Genomic DNA, 27,699 nt, shown 5'->3' with positions numbered 1-27,699 from the left:
CTGACAGCATCTGTGAAGAAAAAGTCAGAGCTATTGTTCTGGATCCAGTGACCCTTCCTCAGAACGCTCAGACCCAAACATTAACTCTGGCTTTTATGCTGCAAATTGAGGCTGTGCCAGGTTTAACATAACTTCCATGCTTTTATGGTACATGAACTTATTGCAAGAGACCAGAACACTAACTCTGTTCCGACCTGTCCTGCAATCTTCCCTGATGAATGTACAAAGACACCCAGATCTCTCTGGTCCTCGAACCCCCTTTACAACTGCAATGAAGTCTAAATCAGTGTGACAGTCTATAAATGTGACAGTGTATTTATGTAGATTCTTTTACCTCTTCTAGACAATTTTAAGAAAATATAAAACAATGGCCAGTCTTTTGGCATACCAGAGATGAAGGTTCATTTGGAGGCCACTGATCGCTTTTCTTCTCTTTGGCAAGATGGTTCTTTACAACAAAGTTTCTGCCCTCAATGAAGCTGATGTAATCATTGTAAGAATTCAGAGGTCCTGCAAGGATACCCATGAAGTTCAGATTGTAGCTCAAATACTCAAGGATTCTTGGTATTTGCCTGAAAGCACCAATAAAAATATCATGATCCAAAAATGTTATAGGACAAGCTAAATACAAGTAAGATGCTACATTACAGTGTTTCTTGGAAAGAGAATGGCGAGTCAGGGAGGCCGTTGATGGTGATATCTAAATGTATTTTGATGGCTGGTGTAGGAATACATTTCAAGTTAACCGCTTGCCATTTGAAACAATACCCTTAGCTGGTCAACAGCCTCTTGCTGCACTTCCTCTCTCTGTCCCCACCCCTCCCACCCCCACCCCCTCTACCATCCTCCTCTCTCTGGCTATTTCCTACTCCCAAAAACAACATGCAAAACCCAGCTTTATTCTGTATCAAGCTAAGAGAAGACCAACTGTGACGATAAAAAAGGGATACACATTAAGAACAGTATGTTATGGGTTCGTAGGATTGGGACATTCAATCTTTGCGATTTTGGATTGCAGTTAAGAAAATATAATTGATTCACTCTTGGCCAGCTCCCTCTTCATTAAGAAGAAAGTCAGTGCCAAGTTTTGAAACCCTGGCATTTTTCCTAATAAAATTTTCACTCTAGTTTTCAAGTCCCTTAACACCCCCAACTCTCCCCATCCATCTGGTCACCACGAGCTCAACTGAGTTTTGCAATCTGGAACATCACTGATTTATCAGCACTCCACCATTCTCAAATGCATTTTAATTGCTAAAGGCCTCAACTCTTGAATTCCCTCCTTAATTCTCTCCATCTCCCTCGTTCTCTCTCGTCCTTTAGGACACTCCCAGAAGCCTACACCTGACAAAATATTGATCATCTGCCCTTATATATTCTATGTGGCTTGGTGTCAAATTTTGTTTGATAAAATTCCTCAAACACTGAACGTACTTTGCATATTGAAGGCACGTTATAAATGCCAGTTATTGTAACTTGTTACTTACCTAAAATTACCAATAAATACAAAAATATTATTGCAAATGAATAAGCACAGTTCCTGTCACTAAAGTTAAAATTATATCACAAAAGAATTAGAAATAAAACCAAGCTGTTCCTTTCCTCCCTATTTTGATGAAATGTTTAATGCAAAGCTTCCCAAAGTGGGACGCGCAACCATAAATGACCCAGATCTATACAGAAAATCCAGATGTGACCTCTGCAAGGCCACTAGAGATGCCAAGAGATAGTACTGGACCAAGTTAGAGGTCCAAGCCAACCTTATGCACTCTTGTTGCCTGTGGCAAGGCCTAAACAACATTACAGGATACAAAATGAAACAGAGCAAGATAGCTTCAAAGACATATCCCACCCTGATGCGCTCAATGCTTTCAGCAAATGCCAGCAGTGTGGCGTCACCTGCCCTGATAGCTCCGGATGCACCTATTCCTTCAGTCACCGCTGTAGACATCAGATCGGTCTTCCTGGGAGTTCACCCAAGGAAAGCGACAGGCCCGGATGGACTCTCCGGCCTTGCACGCAGATCCTGTGCGGGCCAGCTGGCAGAGATATTCGGTGACAACTTCAACCTCTCCTTCCCGACAAGCCAAAGCTCACACCTGGTTCAAGGAGACTACCACCTCCCATACCTAAGAAAGCACATGCAACATGCTTTAATGAGTACTGCCCAGTAGCTTGACCTCCATAATCGTGTAGTGCTTCTCGAGGCTGGTCATAGCCCACATCAACTCTAGCCTCCTAGCCTGCCTTAATCCTCTGCAATTTGTCTACTGACTCCCCTACAGTGGTTGCCATTTCCCACCCCTGCCTTCATCCCTGGAACATCTGGACAACAAGGACATCTACATTAGACTCCTGCTCATTGACCACAGCGCCGCCTTCAACACAGTTATCCACTCCAGACTGATCTCAAACCCCAAGACCTAGGTCTCAGTTTAGCCCTCTGCAACTGGATCCTCAGCTTCCTGACCCAGAGACTGCAATCAGTGAAGATGGACAACTGCACCTCCTCCACGATAACACTCAACACCGTAGCACTCCCATGGATGCGTATTCAGACTCCTCTTATACTCCCTGGACACCCACAACTGTATAGCCAAATTTCAAATGAATGCCATCTACAAGTTTGCTGATGACACCACGTTGGTAGGATGATATCAAACAATGAGTCAGGGAGATAGAGGGCTTGGTGACATGGTGTAATGATAACTACCTCTCTCTCAATGTCAGCAAAACTAAAGCACTGACCATTGACTTCAGAATGAAAGGAGGAGAACACGCCCCCATCTGCATCAGATCAGACATTGAGGTTGAAAGTGTCAAGTTCCTAGGAGTGACGATAACAGACAACCTGTTCTGGACCTCCCATGTAGATGTGACTCTGAAGGCGCAACAACGCCTCTTTGTCCACAAGTGGCTTGGGAAATTCAGCATGCCCACAAGGATACTCACCAACTTTTAACAGATTCACCATAGAAAGCATACTGTCTGGGTGCATAACGGCCTGGTATGCCAACTGCCTCTGCCCAGGACCGTACGAAACTACAGAAGGTGGCATGCACAGCCCAGACCATCTCAGAAGCCAACCTTCCATTCATGGGCTCTACTCATAGCTCTTGTTGCCACGGAAAGGCTGCTAACATCAAAGACCCATCCCACCTCAGTAATACTCTCCTACAACCTCTTCTAGCAGACAAAAGATGCAGAAGCTTGAACATAGACACCCTGCCATTATTAAACTGATGAATGGACTCTAATTTCAAATAATGTTGACCTTGTTAATGTTGATCTTGCCTTGTGCATGTCCTGTGCAGCGTAACTTGTATGTCTCACTCTGTTCAAGATTTTTTCACCACATGATCTGTGTGTCCTTTGCCTACTACGATCTGCTTGTACTGCTCCCAAACAAAGCTTTTCACTGTACTTAGGTATATGTGACAATATACCAATCAGTCAATAAATCAATGAGGTCACTGAACAAAATTCTGGGTTCACAAACTCTAAGGGAGCAATGGTTTCAGACCCAGTAGGAAAAACTTGTAAAATCTGCAAATGACATGTACTTGTCTGACTGAACTGGTACGCTTCATAATGGGAAAAAGTTTGGGAAATGTTGGGTTAACAAATTTGGATTAACACCTCCAAATGTTATCAGGTGCATGATATTATGAACATGGTTATTATTCTTATTTTCGGGAGAAATCACTCATTGCAAATCCAGCCCATATCTTCCTTAGTGTGTATTCTATACATACCTCACCGCTAACCGTTTCTGAGACGCGTTCAGTTCACTTTCGTCTCGGGCCAGACCTGAATGGAATTAAGATAAACATGTTTGGAATATTTTCAGCACTGTAGAAAAATGCATTAATTTCCTGGAAGTTATCACAGAATAGAATGGAAACTGTTTGTACAGGCAGTCCCTGGGTTGCAAATAGATTCATTTCTGGAGTCCACTCACAAGTCAATTTGTACACAATGCAGGACAACATAAACCAGGCTGTTCAGTAGTACCCAAAACGTTCATGTTGCATCTTTAAAATGACATCCCTGCATATGATTTACATTCTTAAGTCAGCGTTCGTAATTAGCAGACCCCCTGTATCATTATTGCAGCTCAACACATCTCAAAGTATGTCAAGTGCGCCAAACTAATTTGCAACATGACTGATTTTACATAGCTTAACACACAGCCAACAAGTCAACAGAAAGATCCCATAAATTGCAAGTAATCTTTTTTGGATCATGATCTGTTAGGGAGGCACGTTGGCCAAGATGCTACAACTAGGAAATGCCCTCAGAGCTGGTGCAGTAATCCTGTTCGAAATTCCTGATGAGGGAATGTGATCAGGTCCCAGAGGACTCCAATGGTTCTCTTTGGAGCATTTCCACAGGATGGTTTACATTCACCTGAACAGGTAGAGCCAAGTCCAAAATCAAGGTTGTCTCTCCAGTGCATCACTGAGGTAGTGCTGCATTGTTCCAGGCATGTCTTTCAATGAGATGGGGCCCATTTGCACACTCAGATAGCCACAGATTAACCATAGCCCCTACTTTAAAGAAGGCCATGGGAGTTCTCGCTTGAAAATAAAAACAGGAAGCCTGAGATTCAAAGGGACACTATCTAAATGCAAGCCTCTTGCTTGGCTTTTTGGTATAATTCTTTCATGGGATGTAGAGTCACTGGCAAGGCCTGCATTTGGTCCCTCTCCCAAATTGGACTGAGAGGCTTACTCAGCCATTTTAGAGTTAACCACATGACTTTGAATCTGGAGTCACATGTAGGCCAAACCACGTAAAGATGGCTGATTTTTTTCCCTAAACGACATTAGTGAACCAGACAAGTTTACGTGATAATTGACAGTAGCTTGATGGTCACCATTGCACAGACTGGCTGTCATTTATTCATTTATGTTATTGACTGAATTTAAGTTCTGTCAGCTACCATGGTAGGATTTGAACACATCTCCCCAGAGAATTAAAACAAAGTTGCTGGAAAAGCTCAGCAGGTCTGGCAGCATCTGTGAAGGAAAATAAAACAAAATTAGCCTGGTTCACTTGTGTATTTAGACCATGGAAATTAAAACTACAAAAAACATCTCCCACATTCTTGTCTTTCTTCATCTGAAGGAAAGCATCTCTGACTCCCTTTGCTACTCCATGGGACCAGTCAGGTTAGATTCAAGTATTTTCATCTTCAATCCACATCTTTGTAACTCAGAGGTATGGGAGCATTAACTGAGCCAAAGCGGTGTGTTTTATTGTGATAACAGTCTGTGACCTCGTGTTCCAGATCAGTAATCTGTCAAGTGCTTCTGCCCCAACCTCAGAGCCAGGAGGCTCAGGTTTAACATGTATCATAGCATCTCTGAACTGGTTAATTCAAGAACAAAAATCTGTCAAGTGCTCTGCTGCCTCCAAGTACTTTCCTTTTTAGATTCTTGAGGAGAGGCAGAGTTGTAGAGATATTGTCACTGGGCTACAGTCCCAATCTCATCTTCTGGAAGTGGGGTTGAAATTCCTCAGGGCAGCTAGTAAAATTTGAATCCAACAAAAATCTGGAACTAAAAGCTAATCTAATGGCAACTATGTGTAAATTATCATAAATAATGCCTTTTCAGGATTGAAATCTGACATCCTTACTCATGCTGGGCCACATGTGACTCATACCCCAGCAATGTGGTTGACTCTCAATGACTCACTGAAATGGCCTAACAAGTTATTCAGTTCAAGCTACGGTAATTGCTCACAGTATTAAAAGGATCCTGGCTACACTTTTCCACGCTTTCAGTAGCAAATCCCATCAAGCCCTAGGAAGAATGGGAAGGCGGAGTGGGGGTGGCGGGGGAAATAGGAGGGCAGTGTGGGTGGGAAATGAAAAGTTGAAGTTCACTATCCTTATGCTAGCTGTTCACTCACATTGGGGTGGGGGGGCAGTGAGGGAACTAACAGACATTCATCAAAAACCTCCAGCAGAGGACAGTAAAAAACAAACCTAATTCTGTAACAGTCCAGGCTTAATATATTTCGGATCAATGCGAATGCTTGCACCTTCATTCCATTTGAGACAGATTAAGCCTGCAACAATAGAAAATTCAAACTGAGGAGGCATAGGCCTCGTGGTATTATCACTAGACTGTTAATCCAGAAATGCAGTTTATGTCCTGGGGACCTGCATTCAAAACTTGCTGTAAGAGATGCCGGAATTTGAACCCAACGAAAAGAATAAGTCTGGAATTAAGAATCTACTGGTGACCACAAAAACCAATGTTGATTGTTGGGAAAAACCCATCTGGCTCACTAACATCCTTCAGGGAAGGAAATCTGCCACCCTTATCTGGTCTGGCCTACATGTGACTCCAGACCTATAGCAATGTGGTTGACTCTTAAATGGCCTCTGAGCAATTAGGGATGGGCAATGAATGCTGGCCCGGCCAGTAACACCCACATCCTGTAAATAAATAAGAAAAGTCAAAGACCTTTCTGTCTACAGAATTCAATACTGTGCAATTGATGTGATTTATTATGGTCATGTGGACTGAGGTACAGTGAAAAATGTTGTCTTACATGCTTTGTTGGCAGACTGTACTGTATAAGTATATCAGGGTAACAGAACAGAGTGAAGGATACAATGTTACAGCTGCTGAGAAGATGCAGAGAGAGATCAATATTAATATTAAAGAGGTCCATTCAAAAGTCTGGTAACGGTGGGGAACAGGCTGTTCTTGAATCTATTCTTACGTGTTTACAAACTCTTATCTCTACTGCCCATAGAAGAGGGTGGAAGAGAGTATAAGGAGGGTGGGAGAACTCTTTGATTATGTTGGTTGCTTTCTTGAGGCAGCAGGAAGTATAAATGGAGTGAATGGATGGGAGGCTGGTTTGTGTGATGGACTGGCCTGTGTTCACGACTCTCTTTTTTTTTGGTCTTGGGAACAGCAGTTGCCATATCAGACTGTGATGCGTCCAGATAGGATGCTTTCTGTAGTGCATCTATAAAAAAAATTGTAAAATGTTTATCCTCAAAATCTAGCCTCAGTCACTAAAACAGATTACCCGGTCATTATCATGTTACTGTTTGTGGGGACTCGATGTGCACAAATCATCTGTGGCATTTCCCACATCAGAGTGATTTACTATGATGTGAAAATGGCTGCCAAGCATGCACAGACGTGGTCTGTAATGTAGTTGGGCTGTGATAGGCCATGAAAAGCATCGGTGTGCACATATGCTGCTGATGTCACACGGCTGGAGTATGGGGGTGGGGGAGGATGTCAGAGAGGAGTTGGGGGCAGCCAAAGCAGAGACACCCTCCTCCCCATCACTGCCTGCAGTGTCCCCATACACACTGCCCCCCACAGCTGTTTACACCCCTTCCTCTAAATCCTCCACCTTGACCAGGCACTAAAATGATACCCTGCCCATGTGCAGGCAGGACTGGGGCTCTCAGCTGGCTGCCACACTGTTGCTCCTGCATGAGCATGCTCTTTGCTCCACCTGGTGGAAGCGGACATGATAAACATGGACTTACAGTACATGATGAAGGGTCTAGGCCCGAAACGTCAGCTTTTGTGCTCCTGAGATGCTGCTGGGCCTGCTGTGTTCATCCAGCCTCACATTTTATTATCTTGGATTCTCCAGCATCTGCAGTTCCCATTATCACATGGCCTTACAGTACTACAGGTTAAAGTATTCCATTGCCTGCAAGCACTCTGGGGCACCCTAAACTTGCAAAAGGTGATATTTAAAAGCAAGTTTTTCTTCTTTCAACAAGAATCCATGGGAATATGAAAGTTGCCACCATTATCGGTACGTAGCACAGATGCACTTTAGGGGCAAACAAGAGAAGATTAAGAGGAATGGAAGGATACATTGTAAGGGTTAGCTGTAAGAAATATAGGAGGCAGCTAGTTGTTTGGAGCATTATTAATATCAGCCTGGATCTGTCAGGCCAAATGCCTGTTTCTGTGCTTTGACTACATTGTTAGATCAGGATCAGGGATAGGCCTCTCTGTCTTGACCAGTTCTACCATTCTCTTTGATGAGTGATCTCTGCTCCAACTGCTCATGACATGAGCTGAATTCTTTTCTTTCACATCAAATTTCTTACCATCATGAAGTTCAAATGCCAATTTTGTGACTTTCTGTGTAATCACCATCAATGGCCTACAATTAAGAGAAGACACATTAGTAGATAAACACAAAAGAGCAATGGGCAATTTACTTAAACCCTTTCTAGCTTTTTGTCTTTAACTGGGATGTGCTTGTGAAATTACAGACGATACAAGGTGGCAAATCAAGGATATGGGTCTGGGAATGATGCAAACAACTGAATGTGACACACCCTTCAAGTTTCACTCCCAGTGTCAGTAACCTGTTGAGCTTCATACCTAGATGATATCTCCAGCAATCATAACTTAAACGATAGCTAAAGGTCAAGCGTGAATTAAACTGAATAACAAATGAGGTCAACAACCTGAAATCAAAGTTCTTTCTAATGAATTGGTATCAAGTGATGCAACTGCCTATTATGTATTTGACATTCTTAAAGTTGCCTATTGCCCTAGGACAATGGTAGTTATGAGGGTGAAAAGATGCATACTAGGTGACGAGTTAATATGGTGATCATTTCTATCAGTGAGTCAGTCATTTAAAAAAAAGCAATAAAATATCATCGACATTTTTCCTTTATACACCCACACAAAAGGTTGTTGGTTTGTAGCATTCTGAAGCAGCAGTGGGAGAAGAATGTACAACAGGCTGTAAAAGGGAATTTGATTAAAAACTGTAAAAACAAAAAAAAAGAAAAGAAAGGGAGTGGTGAAAAAGGAAGGGGCTGGAGAATTCTTATTACTTTGCACAGCCCTTTCAGGGACCTGCCAGCACAAACAATTGAATTTGTTTTATTTATTCATGGAATGAGGGTGTTGCTGGCGAGACAGTATTTATTGCTCATCCCTAATTGCCCAGAGGTCAGTTAAAATTCAACCACATTGCTGTGGATTTGCAATCACATGTAGGCCGTACTAGCTAAAGCTGGCAGTTTCCTTCCCTAAAGGACATTACTGATCCAATGGAGTTTTTCCTGACTATTGACAATGGATTTGTGGTCATCGCTGCATTCTTAATTTGAGATTTTTAATGAATCCAAATTCCACTGTCCACCACAACAAAGTATAGAGCTAGATGAAGACAGCAGGCCAAGCAGCATCAGAGGAGCAGGAAAACTGATGTTTTGGGTCTGGACCCTTCTTCCGAAAACTGTCTGCCATGACAAGATTTGAACTCAGGTCCCTGAACATTACCTGGGTCTCGAGATTAACTGTCCAGTGATAATACCACTGGGCCACTGCATCCCCTGGCCTTGTTTTATTTGGTATTGATCTCAGTTGGCATGAATCTGAAGAACTGTTTGCTGTTTGTCTTGTTTCAACCTTCCCCTTCATCCAACCCTCAGCCAGCATTGATTCAATGGTTATTTTAGCAGATGTCATTGACTCTATGACTTGAACAGCATTGAAACAGACCTTTTGATTCAACTCGTCCATGCTGACCAGGTTTCCCAAGCGAAAATAGTCCCACTTGCCTGTGTTTAGCCCACATCCCTCTAAACCGTTCCTATTCATGTACCCGTCCAATGCTTTTTAAATGTTGTGACTGTACCTGCATCTACGAGTTCCTCTGACAGTTCATTCCACATATGAACCACCCTGTGTGAACAAGGTGCCCCATCAGATCCCTTTTAAATCTTTCCCTTCTCTCTTTAAATCCATGCCCTCTAGTTGTGAATGCCCTATCCTAATAAAGAAGCTTTTGCTTTTCACTTTATATATGACCCCATGACTTTATACACCCCTGTAAGGCCAACATTGAACCTCTTCCACTCAAGGGAAAAAAGGCCCAGCCTACCCAACCTCTCTTTTAACTCAAACCCTCCAGTCCTGGTAACATCTTTGTCAATCATATCTGTATTTCAAATTTAACAATATCCTTCCCATAGCTGGATGATCATAATTGTACATGGTATTCCAAAAATGGCTTCACCAATGTCCCGTATTGCTGTGACGTGAAGTCCCAATTCCTATACTCAGTGCTCTGACCAATGAAGGCAAGCATGCCAAATGCCTCCTTCACCACCCTGTCTACTTGTGGTGCCACTTTCCAGGAACTATGTACCTGAACCCCTAGGTTTCTCTGTTCAACTACACTCCCTAGGGCCCTACCATTAACTGTCTAAGTCCTGTCCTGGTCTGTCTTACCAAAAAGCAATACCTCATTTATCTAAATTAAACTCCATCCATCTGTTGTTCTTCGGCCTCGTGGCCCAGCTGATTAAGATAAAACACAATGGCAAAATATGGATGACTGACAGAGGAAAGTGCATGTTTTTCCATTTATTCTTCTATTGAATGTGGGCACTGCTGGAAAGGCTAGCATTTACTGTCCATCCCTAATTGCCCTCAAGAAGATGGTGGTGATCCACTGCAATTCACATGAGGCAGGCACTTCCACAGTGCTACTAAGTAGAAATTTGACCTGAGAATGAAGGAAGAATGGTCAATATGTGTCCATGTCAGATGGTTTTAGATGTGACAGTGGTCCAATGTACTTGCTGCCTTTATTCTTCTGAAGGTCACAGGTTTAAAAAGTGCTGGTGAGTTGCTGCAATGCACCTCACAGAGAGTTAACATCACTGTCACTATGTGACAGTGATGGAGGGAGAGGATGATTAATGTGGTGGATTGGTAAATGGTCAATTAGGCTGCTTTGTCCTAGCTACCAACAAACTGCATCAGTGGTTGCTGGAGCTGCACTCATGCACGCAGTAAGCAGAGAGAATTCCATCATGTTGTTACTTGTGTGTTGTACGTGAAGGTAAGGCTCCGAAGTGTCAGCAGGTGAGTCACATGCCATAGAACTATTTATGCTTTCAGTGAGGTGGGCATCACTGGATACTGCCCATTCCTAATTATCATGCAAATGGAGTGCCTTGCCATGCCATTCTAGAGAGCACTTAACAGTCAAACACAGTGGTATAGATCTGGAGCCACATGTACACTACACTGGGTTGCAGTAGCAGATTTTCCTTCCAAAAGGATAGACAAGATCAGCAAGGCCACCTATTTGTGGAACTGAAAAATGGGTGAGAGTCTAAACGAACATTTCGCATCAGAACACTCCATACACCTGGATAAAAAAGGCCAACATTTCAACTGACACAGCATAACCATCCAACCTAGGACATGCCAACCAAAGGCACGCACAGGAATTCTAAGAGGCCTGGTATTCAATCCGGAACTCCATCAAATCGACCCTATATACCGAATACTACGAAGCCGAATCAGAAGTGAGGCCAACCACCACATCAGACTGGGCCAAGCGGGACAAACCAATAACATTTCATTGGAGATGCACTGATGTTGTTACCTAGTATGGCGATGAAACGTCTGCTAACCAACCTACCAGCTCGGCAAACAAATCAACAACCCCACCCACAACCCGAGCTACAAGAGTTCCCAAAAACAATCAGTATGTACTTCACAGGAGGATATGGAAGCTAGGGAACTTGGGGAAACAGTGATATCTTGTCCACATTACAGAGGGGGTGGTGCTGGATATCTTAAAATTCATAAAGGTGACTAAATCCTCAACAGGTATACCCTAAAACTTTGTGGGAAGCTAGGGAAGTGATTGCTGGGCACCTTGCTGTGATGGTTGTATCATCGATAGCCACAGGTGAGGTGCTGGAAGACTGGAGGTTGGCTAATGTGGTGTCACTATTTAAAAAGGTGGTAAGGAAAAGCCACAGAACTATAGACCAGCAAGACTCATATCTGTGGTGGGTAAGTTGTTGGAGGGGATTCTGAGGGACAAGATTTACATGTATTTGGAAAAGATAAGGACTAATTAGGAATAGTCAACATGGCTTTGTGCGTTGGAAATCACGTCTCAATAAACTTGATTGATTTTTTTTGAAGAAGTGATGAAGTTGATTCATGAAGGCAGAGTGGTGGGCACTGTTTATATGGACTTCACCAAGGCATTGGTGATAAGTTTCTGCACAGTAGATTGATTAACAAGCTTAGATCACATGGAATATGGGGAGAACTAGCCATTTGGATATAAAATTTGCTTGAAAACAGGAGACAGAGTATGATGGTGGAAGGTTGCTTGTCGGGCTCTAGGCCAGTGACCAGCGGTGTGCCACAAGGATCAGTGCTAGGGGAACTGCTTTTTGTCATTTATATAAATGATGTGGATGTGAATATAGCAGGTATGGTTAGTAGCTTTGCAGATGTTGCCAAAATTGGAGGTGTAGTGGACAGCGAAGAAGTTTATCCAAGAGTACACGGGATCTTGATCCAATGGGGGAAAAAAGAATTGGTCAAGGACAGGCAGATCAGAGCTTAAATTTAGATAAATGCGAGATGCTGCATTTTGGAAAGGCAAATCAGGGCAGGACTTATACACTTACTGGTCAGGTTGTGGGAGGATCACCAAACAAAGAGACCTAGCCATTATCTCTGTCTCCGGCTTGCCACAGTGTTCCAGTGAAGCCCAGCGCAAGCTGGAGGAAGAACACCTCATTTTCCATTTGGGGACCCTACAGCCTTCCGCACTCAATACTGAATTCAATAATTTTAGGGCCTAACCTCCCCCATGTCCCAGCCCCACACACCAGGCCTTGTTACCACATTGTTTGCCGCTACACACCCACTGTTGTCAGTCACTAACAGTCCCCATTAACAAATATTCACCCTCCCAGTCTGATCATTAGCAACTCCTTTGTCTGTCCAACTGTCTTTCTCTCTCTTTGGGGTTTATCCTATCGTTTACTCCCTCCTCAACCCACCTCCCTATTTTCTGCAAATAAACTGGCGCTTTCCCAGTCACCATTTGTTCTGAGGAAGGGTCACCGGACCCGAAACGTTAACTCTTTTTCCTCCTCCACAGATGCTGCCAGACCTGCTGAGCTTTTCCAGCAACTTTGTTTTTGTTGTTGTTGTTGTTGTTGTCGTTGAAAGAGACCTAGGGGTGCAGGTTCATAGTTCTTTTAAAGTGAAGTCAAAGGTAGATAGGGTAGTGAAGAGGGCATTTGATACGCTTGCCTTTATTGGTCAGTGTAAGGAGCATAGGAGTTGGGATGTCATGTGGCAGCTGTACAAGATATTTGTTAAGCCACTTTTGGAATACTGCATTCAATTCTGGTCTCCCTGTTACGGGAAAATTGTTGTTAAACTTGAAAGGATTCAGAAAAGATTAGCAAATATGTTGGCAGGGTTGGAAGGTTTCAGCTATTGAGAGATGCTGAATAGGCTGGGGCTATTTTCCCTTATAGAAGTTTCTCAAATCATGAGGGGCATTGATAGAGTGATTAGTCAAAGTCCTTTCCCCAGGGGAGAGGAGTCAAAAACTAGACAGCATATGTTTAAGGGGAGAGGGAGGAGATTTAAAAGGGACCTAAGGGGTAACTTTTTCACACTGAGGGTGCTGAGTGCAAGGAATAAGTTGCCAGAGGAGCTAGTTGAGACTGGTACAATTGCAACATTTAAAAGGCATCTGGATGGGTGTATGAATAGGAAGGATTTAGAGGGATATGAGCCAAATGCTGGCAAATGGGACTAGATTAATATAGAATACCTGGACAGTATGGGCGAGTTGGGCAAAGGGTCTGTTTTCATGCTGTACAGCTCTAAGCCTTTAATGGAGCAGATGGATTTTTAACAACAATGAACAATAGTTTCAAGGTCACCATCATTAAGACTAGCATTAGCTTCTGGACTTATTCATCAATTTCAAATTCTACCAGCAGGCACAAGGGATTTTAACTGAAGTCACCAGATCATTAGCCTGGGCCTCTGGATTACCAGTTAGTTATTGTACAGACAGGGCACTATCTTCCCCTAGCCACAGAATACTCAGCCTTGACCTGATCTTATAGTTACAGCATTTATCCAGGTATTCTTAAATTTCATCTAATGACACCTTCAGTATAAGGTTGAGAAAGTGACAATGGTTAATACTATTGGATACCAAAGGGAGGCAGTTGCACAATCTATTCTTAAAGATGATAAATGCCTGGCTCTTGTCTGGAATATGATGGAATTCTCTCCACTTGCTTGGGTGACTGCATCTCTAACAACATTCAACACAAAGCAGCCTAATTAATCATTCACCAGTTCACCATATTTATCATCCCGTCCCTCCATCACTCACACACAGTGACCACAATGTGAGTGCTGTAGTAATTCGCCCAATTTTCTTCAACAGGAGCTTCCAAACCTCCAAATTCTGAAGTATTGTGAGAAGTTTGGCTCCTTATCTGAAGGAAGGCGTTCTGGCTATGGAGAGAGTGAACAAAGGTTTACCAAACTAATTCCATCGATTACAGGACCAACATACAAAGAGAGACTGGATCAGTAAGGATTATAGTCAATGCAGTTTAGAAGAATGAGTCGGAATTTCATGCTATTATTGTTCCATAATTTGTTGACTAATTGAGTAACCTTCAGCATTCCTGCAACATCTTTCACAATCTCAAGATTTTCTAAACTGACGTATAGTCAATGCAATACTCTTAATGTGTGGGCATGGCAATGTAGAGAATGTGGCAATCAATCTGTGCATTGCAAGATTTCACAAAACAGCAGAACTGTAATGCAGCACAGATGGAACATTGGGATGTAATTGTATCAGAGATAGCAGGAACTGCAGATGCTGGAGAATCCGAGATAACAAGGTGTGGAGAGCTGGATGAACACAGCAGGCCAAGCAGCATCATAGGAGCAGGAAGGCTAACGTCTCGGGCCTAGACCCTTCTGATGATACTCTACACCTTGTTATCTCGGACATTGGCATGTGTTGAGTCATGTTAAACCACTACATAAATCCAATATCCAACTTTCAAAGGAGTGCAAACTGAGTTAGTGATCGCCAATTCCTGCCCTAAAACACGTAATCAATTTTAATCAGTCCCACAACTGTCAATATTCCTGTGAAATTTTCTTTTCTTGTTCCTTCTGAGTCCCAAACATCACTATCCTCCATACTTGCTCGCTTTCTCTGAATCCCTGTACAGATTTCAATCAGAAAGAGTGCTCAACCTGTTACTTCAGCTCATTCTATTGCAGGAACTTGAAGCTGTGATTCTGTCTTAGCCTTCCTCCAGCTATAGGCAACTCAGCCTTCCTCCAGCTATAGGCAACTCAGCCTTCATGCAAAGTAACCAGTATTTCTGGATATAATATTGTCCACACTGGGGAGGTGAAACAATCCTTACAGTATTTTGCATAGTGATCTTTTACCTTAGTTTCTGCAATTTATTTATTCTAATTGACACTGCTCAAGTCTAACAAAACCATTCCACAAATGGAGTTCCCAAGGTCGTAAAATAATACATGTACTTCAGTATTTCAACATCATGTGACCTTCCATTTTATTTTGAAATAATTGCATATCAGAACCACTGGAGGAAACAGTCACATGACCCATGAAATTCAACCCTGCCACTTATCAAATACAATTCCACTTTAACATGGACATAAGACAGTCACCCTGGCAGAAAATTCAGCAAAATTTATTTCCATACCATCTTGGATATGAAACTAGGACCTTCCTCAGAATGACTGTTCTGTGGCCTGACAAGTTCAGGAATGACTAAATGTTCATGTAACAACTTGCATTTACATAGTGCCTTTAACGTAGCAACACATTTCACAGGAACGTTACTAAACTTAGGGCAAATGATGAAAACTTTTAAGGAGTATCTTTAAAGATGAAGAACAGTGGAGACAGGTGAAGAGGTTTAGGGAGAGAACTGCAAAATGTTGGGGGGTGGGGCAGCTGAAGGCTGATCCAACAATGGCAGGATAACAAAAATCAGGGATAGAAGAGAAGCTAGGATGTGTCCAATCAGTTTGCGAGTTTGAGTCCATGTCCCTTGGTCATCCCCTTGCTGTGAGGCAATTCTCTAAATCTCAATTTTCTTCCTCTTTTACCAGTTCAAATAACTTAGCAAGATCATCTGTCAGTTCGTAGTGAGAATATGATCTGTTCAAATGTTCCAGTTTTTCACATCACACCAGTAGTGATGCGAGGAGTTAAGGAGAGAGCTACAAAGGTGAACAGAAATTGTTTTAAAGTTTAAGGAAGGAATTCCAAAAGATTCATTTTAACCTAGGCCAGCCATTGGAGAAGATTTAGAGTTAGGTTTAAGTTTTTTTTGTCATGTGTACTCAAATACAGGAGTACAATGAAAAGTGTGTAATGTTGCCACACAAGGTACAAAATCTTCATTACAAAATCTTTGTTTTATCCTCAGTTCAAAATTACTTGAGATAGTCCCTTAGGTTAAGGCACTATACAAGTTATTGTTGTTGGTAATCTTAGTGGAGTCTCCAGTCAGGTAATGAGTGAGTGTTATACCTGACTCTGTCCTGATCATAATCAATGAGATAAATCATAGCTAACCACTAGTTGGAACTTATTCACATCATCATCCAAATCTCCAAAAAAAACTAAGTCATAAACATGATTGGAGGGTGGACAAATCAGTTTCTTTGATCATCTTCATGACCACAACCCAAGAGATACATGACAGTAACTTACTAATAGACTCTTTGGCAGCACATTCCAAACCTTTTTCTTTACTTCATTCACAGGAAATGATCATCATTGGCAAGACCAGCATTGATTGCATTTCCAAAAGTACCCTTGGCAAAGCGGTGATGAGCCACTTTCTTAAACTGCTGCCATCTATTGTCCTAGGCTCACCTACAGTGCTGTTTAGGAAAGGTGTTTCCAGATTTTGACCTAGAGACTCTGAAGGACTGGTGATATAATTCCAAGTCAGGGTGGTATGTGATTTGGAGGGAACTTATTGGTGCTACAATGCACCTCCTGTTCTTGTCCATCCAGGTGATAGAGGTCACAGGTTTGGAAGGTGCTGCTGAAGAAGTCTTGGTGAGTTATTTGCAGTGGATCTTGTTGACAGCCCACATTGCTGCCCCTACACATCAGTGGTGAAGGGAGTGAATGTTGAAGGTGGTGTATGTGGTGTCAATTAATTGAGTTATTTTATCCTGTTTGTGTTCAGCTTCTTGAGTTTTATTAGAGCTTAATTTAGCCAGGCTTGTGGAACACATTCCATCATGCTGCCAGGTTTATCTTGTAGATTTTCGGGTGTCAGGAGATGAGTTAATCCTGAAGATTCTCTGCGTTTGACCTGCTCCTGTAGTTACAGCATTTATATAGCTAGTCCAGTTCTGGTCAATGGTAATGCTGACAGGGAGGGATTCAGTGATAGTAATGTCATTGAATGTCAAGGGGAGACATCCAAAAGGACAAGGATTGAAGGTCCATGGGAATACCAACATGACAAAGCTTCCCTGTATGTCACATTATCTTGACTTGGACAAGGATCAGTCATTCCTGCATTGTAGTTGATCAAACATCTGGAACTCCCAGTCTAATAGCATTGTAGGAGCATCTGCACCACACAGACCACAGTGGCTCAAGGTGGTCAGTCACTACCACCATTTCAAGTGGTAACTAATATTTGGCACTAAAACTAGCCTTGCCAGCAATAATTTTAAAGCCATTTTTTAAAAAAAAACCACACATCAGCATATATGACAGAGGAAAAAGCTGATGAGATTCCCTTGAGCATTGTCAGTATTTTAATGCCATTGTTTTGTATTGCAGGTGCTTACAAACAGGCTACGTTATGATATGAACGTTACACAGATATAGTCAACCATTTCCAATCAAAAGCACAGAGGTATATTCCCGTACTCACCCTGAGAAGTCAGCAGACCGTTCTTCACCAGCAAACCAATAAACTCGGATGATCTGACACATGGTCAGATAGGCCATTGCTATCAGGAAACTGTACCTGAAATAACATATTAAAACCATGAGCCAGATGACATACCCTCACTATAGATGCAGCTATAGGTGGTCCTAATGTATCAACCAGTAGCTTATACTCACTACTGCTCAACACTGGTGAAACCAATGTATAGCCATGAAAGCAGAGCAGATGACACATGGTCCACATTCACCCAAGTTGCTGGCAATAACAAGTGGGGGATTCTCATTAGGATTTCAGAACCCACTCTTGTATCAAGTAGAGATTTGCTGGGAACCCAATTAGCAGTGCACTCATTCTCTCATAAAGATTGAGTGTGAGAAATCAAAACCGAGATTCATTTCCTCTCCACTCTTTATTCCAATAAACACTAGCTGTCCTGGGCCTCGTTTCTTATCCAAAAACTCCTGAGCTGTGGCCTAATGTATTCACATAAAATAGGACGTCCCAGAGAGCTCACAAATTGCAGCATCTAGAAGGTACAATTCGGAGAACATTTCAGCAGCTATGCTAAAATGCCACACAGTGCACTAGATTGTTGACTATATACCTTTGGGTCATATTTCCAATCCAGCCAGGATTGACAGGTTGCAAATTTTACATATATTCACTCTTGGGTTTAGGGTATCACTGGTAATTTATTGTATACAAGTAAATTAACAAACATGACAGTTTCAATTGGGTTTACAATAGGATTATTATGCAGATTAATGTGGGACAACAATCATAGGCAGGCTGGGCAACGAAAAAGCTATTCTTTCTGAATGGGCAAACAAAGTTTAACAATACAAAGCAATTACAGATTATCAGCTACATAATGTCATGCCCAAGACAATTATTAGGTTTCAGACAATACTGTCACAACTGCAAGCAAACAGATGACTAAAATAGCTGCATGTTACATTGGCAAAGAAGCGCCAAACACACTCAGTCTCAGCCAGAACCACACTTCTTTCCAACTTAATGGAAAGTTTTATCCTACCATGACCACTTCAATCAAACACTTATCACTTAGGCACATAATCCTGGCTGGGTTTCAAACGACGAGAATTTTCGGGTGGAGGAAACGTGGTCAGTGGGGAATGCATCTCCATAGCCTTTTGCTTGAGGAGTGCTGATTGAATGAGACAGGGCTTCCACCCTCTCACTCAGAGGTCCCTTTTTGGAGAGTTACCAGGTCACTCTGAACGAGACGAGCTCTTGCAATAAGACTGCAGGGAAGGGCCTGCAGAGAGTGAGGTGACAGGATTTAGGTCTTGACGGAGAGGCTACTTGGTGAGGGAGCGTGTGTGTGCGTGTGCGTGTGCGTGTGAGTGTGCATGTGCATGTGCGTGTGTGTATGTGTGTCTGAGAGAGAGAGAGAGCGACAGAGAGACAGACAGGTCTTGGGGCAGCTGTGGGATGGGGGAGGGAAGGATTAGCTGAAGTGGAAAGGGGCTTCTCAAGGGAGGTACACCTACTTTCCCACCGGAGGCCTGAGCAGGTGACAAGCCAGGTTTCCCAAAATTCCTGCCGAATTAAACCTGTTGCAGGTAGAACTGAAGATTGATCAGGGATGGGTGGGAGAACCACAAGGAGTTTTGCAGCTTGCAATCCCCTCCCCAACATTCTGCCAATCTGCGGGCAGAGTGTAGTAAATTTGTACACAGTGTACACTTTGTAGCGCTGCATTGTCAGAGGAACTATCTTTCAGCCAAGAAACTAAGCAGAGGCCCTTCCTGCTCTCACACAGAAGGATGTGTTATTTAAAAGTCTAAACAACATTGTTTTATACAAGTTTAACACTACAACTTTTCTTTTCAATTCCAACACTCTAAAAATGAACCCTTTTCTATAGTTGACATTACTGTGAAGAACCTACAGTGATGAAATATTTAATATTCAGTGATGTAGCAGCATATGCTTACCGTAAATCTACAGTAGTATTTGCTAAACATAGGCTGCACAGCATTAGGAACCTAAGTGTTACAACTTGGATTTTTATCCTACATTTCTTTCAGTCATAAACTACAATTTGCCCACTCACAGAGTGGGCAGTCACTCCCTGCACTAACATTAACAATTACCCTTTCACATTTTCCAGTGGAAAATGTACAGAATGCTTACACTGCAATATGTTTACATTTTGCAAAGTTTCATTTTCATTGTGATTGGGAAGGAGAAATGATATTTAATGAAATAGGCAGTGATAAGTGCTGGGAGGTCCTGTGACAAAAAGAAACCCTCCAGGAATGTTTCCAAACAGAGCCAGCAACTATAACCCCTGAAGCAAATGCAAGATTAACTGAGGTCCTAAATCTCATGTTGCGAGCAGTTTTTGAACATCAGGACTTTCCACTGAAATATGGTCAGCCTTCCAAAATTGGGATGGTCTCAACACTACGGGAGAACATTGCAGAAATGAGGCAGTTCTGTGAAGATTACAGTTTGAGTCTTTTGCAGTTTGTAAGCAGTGTCATTTACACAACAAATCCAAGAAACTTGCTGCGTAGGATGACATTATTTGGTCTATCGTACCTATCCTAACTCTTTGCAAGAGGAGACATTCTTAGTTCCATGTCACTGCATTGTGTCCTCAGGCTCAAATATTGGGTCCAACTCCCTGCGGAGTCAGCTTCCACACACCTTTTCAATCAGAATGTCTTTTTGAGTAAAACCAATTCTCTTCATCTCCCTTCTAAATATTTGGCCATGACCTTTATAATCTCTGGTTCTGTATACATAGATATATCTGAAAGATTTGTTTATCTTTATCTGTTAGTCATTGATTCACTTCAGATCAACATAATCTCAACCCGAGAATGGTTTGAACACAAGCAGTGAACACCAGAGAGTCTGATGGAATTAAATGCCCATTGTTGTTCCCAGGTACTTGCCAGCCTGCCCATGAATTTTCTACAAACTTAATTTGTAAAACTGTCAAGAAGTTTGTTCTCCTCAGAACACATAAGAGTTAGCTCCATTGACTTGACAGTTTGCAATGCAGAGTGATGCAACAACTGATTCCCACATCAGCGAATGTTAACATGAGGGACTCACCTTCTTAACTTTTCCCTTACCGTGACCCTCAGGCTAAACCATCACCAGTTATCTCTCCCTAATGAGTGAGCAGCCCTTTTGTCCAGCAATACTATGGTCACTTTATCTTCACGTTTTTTGCAGCAGCAAGAGACGTTAAAAGTGGTTAGGCTGAAGTTAAGGTTATATAAAAGTGTGGAGCAGGGAATGGATATGCCGCATTGAAAACCTAAACATTTCAAAGGTAATCCTCACTACTACTTTCTCACAGTCATTTTTTGAACACAACACGTCTGTATTCTTAACTATTAAGTGTACTTTACCAGTACATCACTGTTTCCACGTTCCTTTCTGGGCAAAGTTTGCCATGTCTGGCCTTTATGCAAATAATTTTAGTTGCTTAAGAAAAATTGAATTGCAAATGTGCATTTCATCAAAGCCACTGCATCACAATTGTAAAAAAATGTTAGAGGCATGTGTTTCTAATCATTGGCAGTCCTGTAGAGTGATAGTCCCTAAACTCAAGCTTGCTCATATGCCCATCGATCCATCTGCTAACTCACACTTGATTCCTGGGATGAGAGGATTTATGTACACAGACAGACTGGATTAGTTAGGACTATGTTCACTGAAATTTAGGAGAACTGGGGACAATCCCAGAGAAACCTATAAAATTCTAAAATGATTAGTCAGGGAAAATCCAGGAGGGATACTACTGATGACTCCAGAGTCCGGAACCACAGATTCACAGTCTAAAGAAATGGGGTAGGTTATTTAGGACTGAGATGAGGGAAAATTTCTGCACCCTGACAGTGATGAGCTTGTGGAATTCTCTCTAACAGAAAGCAGTCAAGGCCAAAACATCGAATGTTTTCAAGGAGGAATTAGATAAAGTTCTTAAGGCTGAAGAGATCAAAAGGTTTGGGGATGAAAGTGAGAATGGGATAGTAAGTTGGAGATCAGGCATGATCATACTGAATGGTGGAACAGGCTCTAAAGGGCCAAAACGCCTAGTGCTGCTCCTATTTCATATGTTTCTCGAATGAAATAGAAGTTAAATATTTAATTAAATATTAGTTTAGATTGTCTCATAAAACTTGGTCACAGGTTAAAAGGGTGAATTAAATGGAGGAGAGGGGGAGTTGAGGTTGGATGGAGGAGGAGGAGGGTGGCGATGGGGTAGGGGGTATGAGGATGGGAGTGGCTTCATGAGCTCAGAGGTTCCAGGCATACGAAGACATAGCTTCCAATGGCAGACCAATGACAGGGTGGGGAGATGGCTGGTAGAAAGTCATGATCGAGAGGCCAGGATTGGAGGGGGTCTCTCAGGATATGACAGAGACAGGAAAAATTGGTCTGTGTGTGCGTGTGCGTGTGCGGGGGGTTGGGGGGGTTGGGTGGTACAGAAGGATTGGTGGGATTTGAAATATTTCGATTTGAATGTGTCAAATTTGTGCTGCTTGCATGACCATTTAGAGTGACTGCACTCCTCGGACGGAAGAAAGCTCAGACGGGATCTGATAGTGGTTTTCAAAATCAGGATTGGGCTAGACAGACCACATAGGGAGTAGCTTTTCCATCTTGTAAAAGGAACAAGAACGACAGGATGTTGGATTTAAAAGGGACGTGCAAGAGGCCAGGAAAATGTTTTCAGACAGTGAGTAGTTAGGGTCTGATATGTAGTCATTGGAAATGTGATGGAGACAGGTTCACAAATGAGGCATTCAGAAGCAGCATTGGATTGGTAGAGGTGTTCTGCAGGGATATGGGTAAAACGCAGGGAATTGGCCCGAGGGGATAGAACCAGGGCAGGCACAATAGGCTTAATAGCCTTCTTCCACACTGTAACAATTAAGTGACTCTGTGAAGGGATGATACACAACAGCCAGAACTATTGGACTATAAACAGGATAGCAGGGGATGCAGGCTCGGGTAAGTATAGCAGGGTTTGTGGAACAGCAAGCTGGCTAGGAAACTATTGGAGAAATTGGTCAAGATGTAAGATATGGATTCCGCCTCACAAGCAATAAAGTCCAGGGCACTCAAAATGCAAATCTGATCTCAACACTAATATTTAGCCAGTGGAAACATGCCTGTGGTTTCTCAAGTATGTCTACTGGCCACATCGCTCAGTGAGTCCACTTCCTAAATGAAGAAAGTACTGCACATTCTCCAACAGTTTTCCATTCTGTATCACAGGATTTGCACAGAAAACAGGCAATACCCTCGCTGCTACATTCCTGTGGGAAGACTGATGGATCTCTCAAAATATTAGTTACTCTGTCCCAGGAAGACATTTGAGATGCTTAACAACATTACAGATAAAACAAAGAACTGTCCCAGCAGATCCCTCGATAACATAGTAAGGATTGCAAGATTTCAAGCAATGGTAATGTAGGGGAATGTGTCAGCCAATTTACACACATAGAACATAGAACATAGAACACTACAGCACAGAACAGGCCCTTCAGCCCACAATGTTGTGCCGACCATTGATCCTCATGTATGCACCCTCAAATTTCTGTGACCATATACATGTCCAGCAGTCTCTTAAATGACCCCAATGACCTTGCTTCCACAACTGCTGCTGGCAACACATTCCATGCTCTCACAACTCTCTGTGTAAAGAACCTGCCTCTGACATCCTCTCTATACTTTCCACCAACCAGCTTAAAACTATGACCCCTCGTGCTAGCCATGTCTGCCCTGGGAAATAGTCTCCGGCTATCAACTCTATCTATGCCTCTCATTATCTTGTATACCTCAACTAGGTCCCCTCTCTTCCTCCTTTTCTCCAATGAAAAGAGACCGAGCTCAGTCAACGTCTCTTCATAAGATAAGCCCTCCAGTCCAGGCAGCATCCTGGTAAACCTCCTCTGAACCCTCTCCAAAGCATCCACATCTTTCCTATAATAGGGCGCCCAGAACTGGACGCAGTATTCCAAGTGCGGTCTAACCAAAGTTTTATAGAGCTGCAACAAGATCTCACGACTCTTAAACTCAATCCCCCTGTTAATGAAAGCCAAAACACCATATGCTTTCTTAACAACCCTGTCCACTTGGGTGGCCATTTTAAGGGGTCTATGTATCTGCACACCAAGATCCCTCTGTTCCTCCACGCGGCCAAGAATCCTATCCTCAATCCTGTACTCAGCTTTCAAATTCGACCTTCCAAAATGCATCACCTCGCATTTATCCAGGTTGAACTCCATCTGCCACCTCTCAGCCCATCTCTGCATCCTGTCAATGTCCCGCTGCAGCCTACAACAGCCCTCTACACTGTCAACGACACCTCCGACCTTTGTGTCGTCTGCAAACTTGCTGACCCATCCTTCAATTCCCTCGTCCAAGTCATTAATAAAAATTACAAACAGTAGAGGCCCAAGGACAGAGCCCTGTGGAACTCCACTCACCACTGACTTCCAGGCAGAATATTTTCCTTCTACTACCACTCGCTGTCTTCTGTTGGCCAGCCAATTCTGTATCCAAGCAGCTAAGTTCCCCTGTATCCCATTCCTCCTGACCTTCTGAATGAGCCTACCATGGGGAACCTTATCAAATGCCTTACTGAAGTCCATATACACCACATCCACAGCTCGACCCTCATCAACTTTTCTAGTCACATCCTCAAAAAACTCGATAAGGTTTGTAAGGCATGACACGGCTAACCCATTCACAGCACCTCTGACATTGTAGCATTCCCTCAATACTACACTGAAAGAAGTGTCAACTTACAAAGTGTGCTCAAGTCTTTGGAGTGTGATTGAATGAACAACCTTCTGTTTCAAAGGCAAATGTTCTACTTGTTGATTATAGGGGTTTTATTGGCCTCAACTCTTTTGGTATGTAAGGCAGGCAGTGTGTGGATCATTGAGAAAGATTTTTGAACGTCATGACATAGATAAGCTGCAGAGCTGGGCTGAGAGGTGGCAAATGGAGTTTAATGCAGACAAGTGTGAGGTGAAGCACTTTGGTAGGAGTAACCAGAAGGCAAAGTACAGGGCTAATGGTAAGATTCTTAGCAGTGTGGATGAGCAGAGAGATCTCGGTGTCCATCTACACAGATCCTTGAAACTGGCCACACAGGTTGACAGGGCTGTTAAGAAGGCATACAGTGTTTTAGCTTTTATTAATAGAGGGACCGAGTTCCGGAACCAAGAGGTTATGGTGAAGCTGTACAAAACTCTGGTGCGGCTGCACTTGGAGTACTGTGTCCAGTTCTGGTCACCGCATTATAAGGATGTGGAAGCTTTGGAAAAGGTGCAGAGGAGATTTACTAGGATGTTGCCTGGTATGGGGGGAAGGTCTTCTGAGGAAAGGCTGAGGGACTTGAGGCTGTTTTCATTAGAGAGAAGAAGGTTGAGAGGTGACTTAATTGAAACATATAAAATAATCAGAGGGTTAGATAGGGACAGCCTTTTTCCTAGGATGGTGACGGCGAGCACAAGGGAGCATAGCTTTAAATTGAGGGGTGAAAGATATAGGACAGATGTCAGAGGTAGTTTCTTTACTCAGAGAATAGTAAGGGAATGGAATGCTTTGCCTGCAACGGTAGTAGATTTGCCAACTTTAGGTACATTTAAGTCGTCATTGGATAAGCATATGGACGTACATGGAATAGTGTAGGTTAGATGGGCTTGAGATCGGTATGACAGGTCGGCACAACATTGAGGGCCTGTACTGTGCTGTAATGTTCTATGTTCTATGTTCTAATGTTCTATGTAATGACATCTCATTAGCAATGCTTCTGTGTGGTCAGGAACAGGCTCATCTTGTTCAGTCCCACCCATAACAGTTCGTGGTTAAGGAACCCACTAGCACTCATCATTAAGGTTTAGAAATGAGTGCCAGACAATTAAGCAGATGACTGGCACCAGTACATTCAGTAATTGGCGATGCTTCATGAGACAGACACATCAGCAGTGAAACACAAAATCAAAAGTTTATGATCACGATATTAACAACTACTTTAATCCAAGACCACTTAAAAGAAGATAAATGACCAAGAGCTACCTTGATCAAATACGAGCATTACCTCAGAGAAAATGAAATGATTACTCACTTGTGAATTTGTTTTATATGCACGGTCACCATAACACAATACAATAGAATTACTTCTCCCACAAAGTAAACCGTGTATCTAAAACGGAAAAAAAAAATCACATTCAATACAAGACATTGACAAAGAGGTAGGTAACAAATTGATTGATTGTAAAAGCATACCTAGGGCATGTGCCAATTGTGATGGCTATAGAAAGAAAATAAGAAATCATAATTCACAACTTATAGACATGTTTAAAAGTAAACATAGAGTACAAAATAATGAAAAGCATTGTACAATTAATATGAATTGCAATACACAAACAATTTCAACATGCAGGTATCTTTAACTTACAGAATTCAACTAAACAGTCTGTAAGTTCAAATTACAAAGAATATCCAGCGCAGACCATTCAGCGTACATACACATCTATACATTCCACACAAGCTACAAACAGTCAGAATTTTCTTCATATAGAACATGCTACGTGGCACTGAGGACATTGAAAAACATCTGAGACATGTAAGTAGCAAAGTACAGACATTTTTCTTTTAAGGCAAAGGTAATAGTTAATTGCTCACAAATGGCATATCAGATGAAAGACCAGATGAATCAGATGAATCTATTCTTCACATAGAATTTATAGCACCATCCTTTTGACTGATATGATCTACAGAGGCCTCCTCCCACCCTTCCTCCAAGGACTCAAATGCAGCAACCCAATTCACCCCAACTACTTCCTGCACAGCAAGTTCCACATTTTCATCATTCTCTAGATAGAGCCCTCTCTCCAAAATGCTCCATCAGCTTGTTAGTCACTATCTTGCATTCATGGCCGGTCCTAGTTTTGATGTCACCCACAAGGTAAAAATCTTTATATTTCTCTATTCAAACACTTCATCAATTAAATGATGTTTATCAGGTCACCCTCAATCTCTTTTTCCTTTCCCCCTAGAATAAAGGGCCCAAGACTTTGTGGTAGTTTCGGATACTCGCACCTTCTCAGTTACGTTAACATCCTTGTAAAAATCTGTGTGCTCCTTCAGTGCTTTGATATCTTTTTCATATAATGAGCAGAGTGGCCAAGATTATTCAGGGACAGGACATGTACAATAGGTAGTGGGGATAAGATGCTCTAGGGCACTGTGAAGGTAGTGACTGATCCTGTTTTGCCTGTTTATCGGATGGAAAATGTGTGCATAGGAGAACATCTACTTCAAGGCGAGTCTCCACCAAAGATTGCACAATGTTGGGAAAGGTGACTTTGCTGGCATCTCAACTCACCACTTAGAACACGCATTGGCGTCAGATTTGAACAGTTATGGATTTAAAACTTCACCTCACATTCAAAATCCCTATGGTGTAGAAACAGGCCCTTCATCCCAATAAGTCCACACTGACCCTCAGAGAATCCCACCCAGACCCATCTCCTAAAACCCACCTAAACTACACATCCCTGAATGCTACGGGCAATTTAGCATGGCCAGTCCACCTAGCCTGCACATCTTTGGACTATGGGGGGAAACCAGAGCACCCGGAGGAAACCCACACAGACATTGCATTATACCTCAGCATCTTCTCTCCCAGTGCAATTGAACAAGTGCTGTATTAACAGAAATTGTGTCTTTTAGATCAGACAGTTAACATCCATTTGCTCTCTCTCAATTGGATACAAAAGATTCCATGATATTATTTTGAAGAAAAGCATGGGAGACCCTTCTGGTGTCTTAGACAATATTTATCTCTCAGCCTCACTCACTAATGCAGAAAA

The 27,699-nt window shown here is 42.4% G+C and overlaps 1 protein-coding gene across 2 annotated transcripts in view; it reads right to left on the bottom strand.

Moving 5' to 3' along the window:
* LOC125464886 (lysophospholipid acyltransferase 2-like) overlaps positions 1 to 27,699 on the bottom strand; it is a 65,527-nt gene that overhangs the window by 11,688 nt on the left and 26,140 nt on the right. The window contains exons 2-7 of one of the 2 annotated variants that reach the window (XM_059654437.1): positions 26,111 to 26,135; positions 25,950 to 26,027; positions 17,798 to 17,893; positions 8,111 to 8,166; positions 3,756 to 3,810; positions 389 to 572 (exon numbers count right to left, since the gene is read on the bottom strand). In XM_059654437.1, the coding sequence (XP_059510420.1) occupies positions 389 to 572; positions 3,756 to 3,810; positions 8,111 to 8,166; positions 17,798 to 17,893; positions 25,950 to 25,981 (423 nt within the window). In that variant the 5' untranslated portion in view covers positions 25,982 to 26,027; positions 26,111 to 26,135. The remainder of the gene's footprint in view (positions 1 to 388; positions 573 to 3,755; positions 3,811 to 8,110; positions 8,167 to 17,797; positions 17,894 to 25,949; positions 26,028 to 26,110; positions 26,136 to 27,699) is intronic. The other variant, XM_059654436.1, reaches the window with a different exon arrangement.

This window comes from Stegostoma tigrinum, chromosome 24 (genome assembly GCF_030684315.1).
Source record: "Stegostoma tigrinum isolate sSteTig4 chromosome 24, sSteTig4.hap1, whole genome shotgun sequence".
NCBI classification, from domain to species: domain Eukaryota; kingdom Metazoa; phylum Chordata; class Chondrichthyes; order Orectolobiformes; family Stegostomatidae; genus Stegostoma; species Stegostoma tigrinum.
Note: the sequence above shows the minus strand (reverse complement) of the source record. Positions and strands in the feature narration are given on the sequence as shown.